Consider the following 7,863-nt stretch of genomic DNA (forward strand, 5'->3'; position numbering starts at 1 on the left):
ATAAGTGTATTTTGATAACAGACAATGCATGTAATAGGCAGAAGTTGACATCCCAGAATGTCACCCATCAACACACCCAGTGTACCTTGAATGCAACCTGATCTCACAGAAATGTGTGAAATGACCATGACCTCTTAACACCACATTCCGTGGTGGCAGCACGTAATGGGTTGAAATTACATGCCGGTACCACGGAAACAATTCCAATGTAAAGTCAATTAGGATTCGTTTTCCTCAATGATATCTTTAACATTTCTATATACACACAAAAACACGAAAGTGTACTTGATAACTCAGCAATATGATGGGTTAATGCTAAGGCCATAAAATAAAATAAATGTATTTTGCCGGCTTTTGATAGCAGTGCAGTAGGCGGATGTGGCACGTTCGACTACTGTTTTGTACTGTCTACTGTCTGTGGGCTTCATTCCATTTCAAATTGCCGCCCATATGCTTCTCTGTTAAGAAAAGTGTGTGTGTGTGTGTGTGTGTGTGTGTGTGTGTGTGTGTGTGTGTGTGTGTGTGTGTGTGCATTAAATCTTGTACCCTGGCAATATAAACAGGATGAAGACGGGATTTCCAGATTATCTAACTACTATCAATCAATCAATCAATCAATCAATCTTTATTTATAAACACAAAGTGCTTTACATGTTAAAAGCAGAGCCCCCCATCCCCAACAGATCCCCCACAGACCCCCCTCACCTCCCTCACCCCCATCCCGATGTGATTAAAAAAAAGAAGAAAAATAAAATAAAAAATAAATAAACAAATAAATAAATAAGAAGAAAAAAATAGGGCTGAGCACGGAAGAACCTGGCTAATTTTGGCTATATTTTTGCGAGTACTCGAGAAACAGCATTTTTGGGGCAGTAGTTTTTTGCGGCTTGTTGTAAGATAGAGTTGTAAAAAGATATATCTACTGCATATATTAAATATCTGTCATGATCTACCCAGCCTGTTACCTGCTGCTCTAGGAAACTTCCACTCACCCTGACTCCTCCTCACTCACCTACCAGCCACACCTCCTAATCAGTCTCATCACTCCCACCTGGTCTTCCCAGCTGCTCCACATCACCAATCAGCCCTGCATATAACCTCACAGATTCACTGACTCATTGCCAGATTGTCTTCGCATTATGCCTGACCTTCCCGCAATATTCTTTGGACTGACTTCCCGGTATTGACTCAGCTTCTCTTCTCGTCTCTGCCCCAGTAAACACTACAGCCTTCCGTTCCTGACTACGGGTTTTGCCTGTGAGTTTTCTGGTCTCCGTCTGCTGTTGGCTAGTGATGGTGAAATAAAAGCTTCATGAAGCATTGAACCACTTTGACACACCTGCTTCAAGAATGACACACTGCTTCGAAGCATTTCATACAGTCAGAAGATCTGCTGGCTGTGTGTCAGAATTGCATCTAAGTGGAAGACCTGGAAAAGCCTTAAGCCTCGCTCCCAGTAGTCACGTGATTGTGGGCGTGAAGCAGGGATCGAAACACTGCCTCGGAACACTTGTGCTTCAAAAGATCAACACTGTGTCGAGCAAACTGGCTTGAGCATAACATCACTACTGTTGGCTGTGTGGCGATTCACCGCTCCTGTTTTCCCTTTCCTGCCGGTTCTTCGATCCTCTGCCTGCTCTCGACAGTCCATCTGTCTGCTCCCGCTGGTTTCGTCTGCATCGCTGTCTGTTCACTGGCTCTTGGCCCAACTTCTCACCACCCTGAAGCCTGCCTGCCCCGTTGGTCCCGTGGTAACTCGCTAGCCTGGCACACGGGAGACCAGGGGTTGAATCCTGCCTGAACACTCGCTGCATAACTGTTTAATAAAGACTGTTGGTACTGCTACTGGTGCATTTGGGTCCTGCCACACACTGTGACAATATCTATTAAAGCCGAACTAGTAATTACACTGAATCTAGATGAACTATGTTAAGAAAAAGTAAGGATGTTGGTTATTTTTAGATATTTTAGCTAGTACTCTAGAAACAGTGTTTTTGGGAAGGTAGATCTTCCGGTTGTGGAGTTGTCAAATAGTGTCGTAAAAAAGTAAATCTACTGAATATATCAAATATCTAGTACAGCCGAACTATCATGTCATTATTATTATTATTATTATTATTATTATTATTATTGATGGGAAATTATAACAGAGGAATATATTTGCCATTTTAATATCAAGAACACTTTAGTGTTTTTGTGTGTATACAGGATGTTGTTGAACCAGGGAATTCATGTGTCCACCACAACAAAGGATCCTAACTGACTTTACATGTACATTGTTTCCGTGGTACCAGCACGTAATTTCAACCCACTGCATGCTGCCACCATGGAATGCAGTGTTAATAGGTCATGGTCATTTCACATATTTCTGTGAGATCAGGTTGCTTGAATGTCATATTTTGACATGGAAAGTTTGTGGCCAAGCGTTGATATGTGATGAGGTCAGAGTGAAAATGTGTTGCATGTTTAGCCTCTTTAAATCAATAAATCAAGATATGCCTGTCCTACTGTAGTTGTCTGTAAAGTTTGTCAGCCAGACAGTTACCACTTCATGTGACTTTAATAACTCTCACATGACTGTCATGGTACCAACAACAACTCAAATGTGACCTCACAACACTAATCTGACATAAACATGTAATGACCTGAGAATATTTAAATGCCTAAGAACTCTTACTGGTCAGAAGAGCTGATGAAGCCTCTTGATGAGAAACAAAACAGACTAAGATAAATCCACTTGCCTTTAACTCCTGGCTTCCCTGGTTATTCTCATCCTGCTATGATGCTTCTGTTAAGAAAAACATGTAAACAACCAGGCTAGGCTTGAACTTCTCTTTGCCTGAGTCAAATTTTTGTGAGCCTGCTAGTGATCATTTTATTCTGTGCCTGTGCTCCTTCATCCCTGTAGATATGGACGAGTGTCTTAGCTGTGACACAAACATCGAGTGGTCTCCTGAGGGCAGCTCCAGCTGCATCCCCAAAGCCTTGCTCGTCTTCTCCTGGCAGGACGGCTTCGCTGTGGTCCTTCTGACCTTTGCTGCCCTGGGCATCCTCCTGGCTCTGCTAGTGTCAGCTCTGTTTCTAAATCAGCGTGACACTCCTGTTGTGAAAGCTGCCGGGGGGCCGCTGAGCCAGATTATCCTGTTCTCTCTAGTCATCAGTCACATTAGTGCCATGCTGTTTGTAGGCCGGCCCAACAGTTTCAGGTGTAAGGCTCGACAGGTGCTCTTTGGCATCAGCTTCACTCTGTGTGTCTCCTGCATCCTGGTAAAGACCCTGCAGATCCTGCTTGTCTTCCAGTTTGATCCTGAGCTGCAGGAGGTTCTACGGAGGCTCTACCAGCCTTATGTCATTGTTAGCATCTGTGTAGCCTTACAAGCAACTACCTGCATCTGCTGGCTGGTCCTTAAAAGCCCATTTAATCACACCATCAAGTATCCAACCACTCTGCTGGAGGACTGTAATGAGGGCTCATATCTGGCCTTTGGGGTGATGTTGGGCTACATAGCTGTTCTGGCTTTAGTGTGTTTCATTTGTGCTTTCAAAGGCCGCAAACTGCCACAGCAGTACAACGAGGCAAAGTTCATCACCTTCAGCATGCTGCTCTACCTCATCTCCTGGCTGCTCTTTGTTCCCATCTACGTCACCACTTCAGGAGTGTACCTGCCAGCTGTGGAAATGGTAGTCATTCTCATCTCCAACTATGGCGTCCTCAGCTGTCATTTCCTCCCAAAGTGCTATATAATCCTTTTTAAGAAGGAACAAAACACCAAGAGTGCTTTCAGAAAGAATCTGTATGAATACTCCAACAAAACAGCAGTAGCTGTCTCTGTGTCTGCAGTGACAAACTGTAGGGACGTGAGTAGCTGCACAATTTTGCACAAAGGTTCGATCACACGACACTGCCTCAGAAGAACCATCAGCATATAGACCATTAAAAAATTGTTGCCACAGATTTAGATATGGAGACTCATCGTACTGTGGAAGGACCTATGTGGTGTTACATGTACACTACTCAAGATATATGACTTCAGTTCAGTTTTCTTCATTAGACTTATTTCCCCCCTACATGGATTTCATCCCAGCTTCTCATCCCTTTGTTTTAGATGTGGTCTAGTTGGCGGCACTTTTCTTCATTGCACCTGGCAGTGTAGTAAACTACAAGGCTTTTGGCATCTCACTCAACTCAACTCAACTCAAATTTATTTATAAAGCACATTTAAAAACAACTAACATTGAGGTGTCGGTGGCTTCGTGGTAGAGCAGGCGCCCCATATACAAGGCTGTTGCCACAGCAGCCTGGGTTCGACTCCAGCCTGTGGCCCTTTGCTGCATGTCACTCCCTCTCTCTCTCTCCCCCTTACACACTTAACTGTCCTATCGATTAAAGGCAAAATGGCCCAAAAAAATATCTTTAAAAACAACTAACCAAAGTGCTGTACAGAAGGAATAAAATGCCAAGAACACATACATGAGAGGCAACATAACTGCTCACACATTTAGAGACACAACACACATAGGCATGCATCAGGGAAAGCCACATCAGGGTGACTCAAACGCTAATAAATAAAAGTAAGTTTTGAGCCTGGACTTAAAAGAACCAATTGCGGGGGGCGGATCTAACTGGGAGGGGGATGCTGTTCCATAGTTTTGGGCCAGACAAAGCAAAGGCACGATCACCCCTGAGCTTAAGTCTGGAGCATGACACAACGAGGAGCCCCAGGTCAGCTGACCTGAGGGACCTGGGCATAGAATAGGGGGTTAGAAGGTCTGTGATGTAGGATGGGGCATCTGTGATGCTTTATCCACAATCGATGGAGTTACTTTACCAATGGATCCTAAAGGTATGCCTTCTGGGCAACCTTTTGAATTCTAATATCATACATTGTCCTTCCATCAAACTTACAGAAATCCTACTGACCACTGCCAAAAACCATAATGCAATGAAATGGGAGTCAGATCTCCCGATGCCAGCTGGATTCTGGTTCTCAGAAAACAACAGTTGCATACCTCTGGAGAAGATAGCTTACTCACTAAGGAATAAGATCCATTTTTTTCTGTAAAATAGTGCATCAACAACTTAGAGAATCTCCCATCTCATTTGATAGAGTGATTGTCTGCATGGTCTCTCTCTTCTTTCACCACAGTAGTGTTATAAAAGACCATTTTGTTGTGGTTAACGTGGTTTGGGCAAAAAGGGGTAGGTATGTCAAATATTTTTTTAGCACTGGGGAGGGGCTAATGTTATTTTATTTTGTTTTAGTGGAGGGGCATACAAATTTAAATGGCTGTATTTTATCACCAAAATTTTATCATAGCCAGAAACTGTAAAAACAGAAATTGGATTTTAAAATTTCCGATGGTCCTTCTACACATCATGTGCAACAAATGCCAAATCTGAGCCTAAAATAGAGATATTTATTCAAAAATAAACAATTTGCACAAACTACCAGGCATGTATGACAAGATTGAAAAACAGGCTTTTGTCAACTCCAGGAATTCAAGTTCAATCAATTTTCAATTTTATTTATAAAGCCCAATATCACAAATCACAATTTGCCTCACAGGGCTTTACAGCATACGACATCCCTCTGTCCTTAGGACCCTCGCAACAGATAAGGAAAAACTCCCCCCAAAAAAACCCTTTAACGGGGGGAAAAAAAACAGTAGAAACCTCAGGAAGAGCAACTGAGGAGGGATCCCTCTTCCAGGACAGACAGACGTGCAATAGATGTCGTACACAACAGATCAACATGATAAATTAACAGTAAACCGTATGTCACAATGAGACAGAGAGAGATGCAGGACAGACGGTAATGTTAATAGCTTACAACAACATTAATGAAAGTACAGTAATAATATTATAATTATGATTCTGGCTACTGTGGTACAATATGTTTTAAGTATATATTTATATCTGATAGTATACATATGTGAAAATAATCATATGTGTATAATAACAGTAGAAGTATGACTAATGATAACATCCTCATCTTTTAACTGTCAAACATCAAACGGTAAGTTTGAAAACCCAAATAAGGGATTTATGGTGGAGGGAGGGTAATGCATTTTCCGCCAGTCATTCAGGGATGCTCATGGAAAAATATTTGTAAAAAAAAAAAAAAAAAAAAAAAAAAAAGAGAAGTCACACCCCAGCCACTCCCTCCTCTGATAAGTAAAGAAAGTAAAGGTGGGTTTTGCTGGGGACTCCTTTTCTCAAGGATTGTACATTTGTCGTTGGAGCTGTTGGAGGGGGGTGTGGGGTTCTTTTTTTTTCTTCCCTTTTTTTTCCCTGCTCTTTTTATTGTCTTGTTTTATCGGTTTGTTTTTCATCTTGTTTTTGTTTTGTTTGTTTTCTTTTTGTTTGTTCAGAGGGGAAACAAGTACGGATTGAGATGGTGGCTCTACTGTATCCTAGCACTTATCCAGGCTTATAGCCTTTCTTATTTAGGGATTTTTGTTTATTGTTTAGACCATTGTGATGTCTTAGCTGATTGATGGGTAGAATAAATATATTATCTCTGAACGCTCACGGTCTCAATCTCCCTAATAAGAGAATAAATTGTCTGGATCTATTACATAGGAAAAAAATTGATATTGCCTTTATTCAGGAATCTCATCTTCTTAAAGAGGATGTTTCTCGTTTCAGCAATAAGCGATACCAGATTTTAGCATCGTCGTCTTACCATAGGAAAGGTAGGGGTGTGCTTATTGTTGGTAGTCGTAACCTGACCTTATCTATCTTGGACAGAGGGCATGATGGAGAGGGTAGAATTGCATTTGTTAAGACAATGTTGGGTAACACAAAATTAGCCTTTGTCTCAGTCTATGCTCCTAATGTGTACGACCAAGATTTTTTTAACTACCTCACCCTCACATTGTTGGACCTCTCTGAGTTTCATCTGATTGTTGGTGGTGACTTTAACGCTGTATGGGACCATAAAATGGACAGAACTAGCCCAAATGAACTAAGAGAGCAACGATTAACCACCTCCCTAGTTCATAGATGGGCCAGGGATGTATCTGTTATTGACACCTGGCGTTTGATCAATCCATCTTCCCGAGATTACTCTTTTTTTTCTGCACGTCACAAATCCTTTTCAAGGATAGATTACATCTTCATTTCAAAGATTTTCTCTGGGGAAGTGTATAACTCTGTACACATTCCAATTACCTTTTCAGATCACAATGCTGTTTTTACACAGATAAATATCCCTTTGGAGCCCCCCAGAGCTACTAGGTGGCGATTCAACACTACTCTATTACAAAATGACCAGTTTATTGCTTACATGGAAACACAATTGACAGAATTTATTGGCTTTAACAAAGGATCGGTTGATGACCGAGAGTGCTCTGGGAGTCCATTAAAGGTTGTATTAGATCAGTTTCTATTTCTTTTGCCTCTAAATTAAACAAAACCCGTCAACAGGAAATTAATAGATTGGAGAAGAAACTATCTTCGATTGAAAACAAGCTCCATAGCGCCTCCTCTTCACAATTACAGCAAGAGAGAGAGCTAACTAGGATGGAATTAAATTCTATTCTCAGACACAGAACAGAATTTATGATTCACAGATCACGCTGCAATTTTTATTTTAATGGAGCACGCCCTAGCCGCCTATTGGCACAACAATTACGCAAGAATGAAAATCTGTCTACCATTTCTCACATCATAGACCAACAGGGCAACTCATGCAGCAAACCTGCCGATATTACTGCAGCCTTCGCCAATTTTTCTCCAGGTTGTACTGCACAGACTTACTCCCTGACAATTCGAAAGTGGCAGCCTTCCTTGCTAAAGCCAACCTATCTCACATAACTCAAGAGTCTGCAGAGCAGCTTGACACTCCCATATCACTTGCT

The 7,863-nt window shown here is 41.7% G+C and overlaps 1 protein-coding gene across 1 annotated transcript in view; it reads left to right on the forward strand.

Moving 5' to 3' along the window:
* The window catches only part of gprc6a (G protein-coupled receptor, class C, group 6, member A), a 41,466-nt gene extending 34,175 nt beyond the window's left edge, over window positions 1-7,291 (forward strand). Inside the window, exon 6 of the mRNA XM_049583137.1 lies at window positions 2,909-7,291. Within this exon, the coding sequence (XP_049439094.1) occupies window positions 2,909-3,930 (1,022 nt within the window). The 3' untranslated portion in view covers window positions 3,931-7,291. The remainder of the gene's footprint in view (window positions 1-2,908) is intronic.
* The last annotated feature ends 572 nt before the right edge of the window (window positions 7,292-7,863 follow it).

This window comes from Epinephelus fuscoguttatus, linkage group LG8, assembly GCF_011397635.1.
Source record: "Epinephelus fuscoguttatus linkage group LG8, E.fuscoguttatus.final_Chr_v1".
Taxonomy (NCBI): domain Eukaryota; kingdom Metazoa; phylum Chordata; class Actinopteri; order Perciformes; family Serranidae; genus Epinephelus; species Epinephelus fuscoguttatus.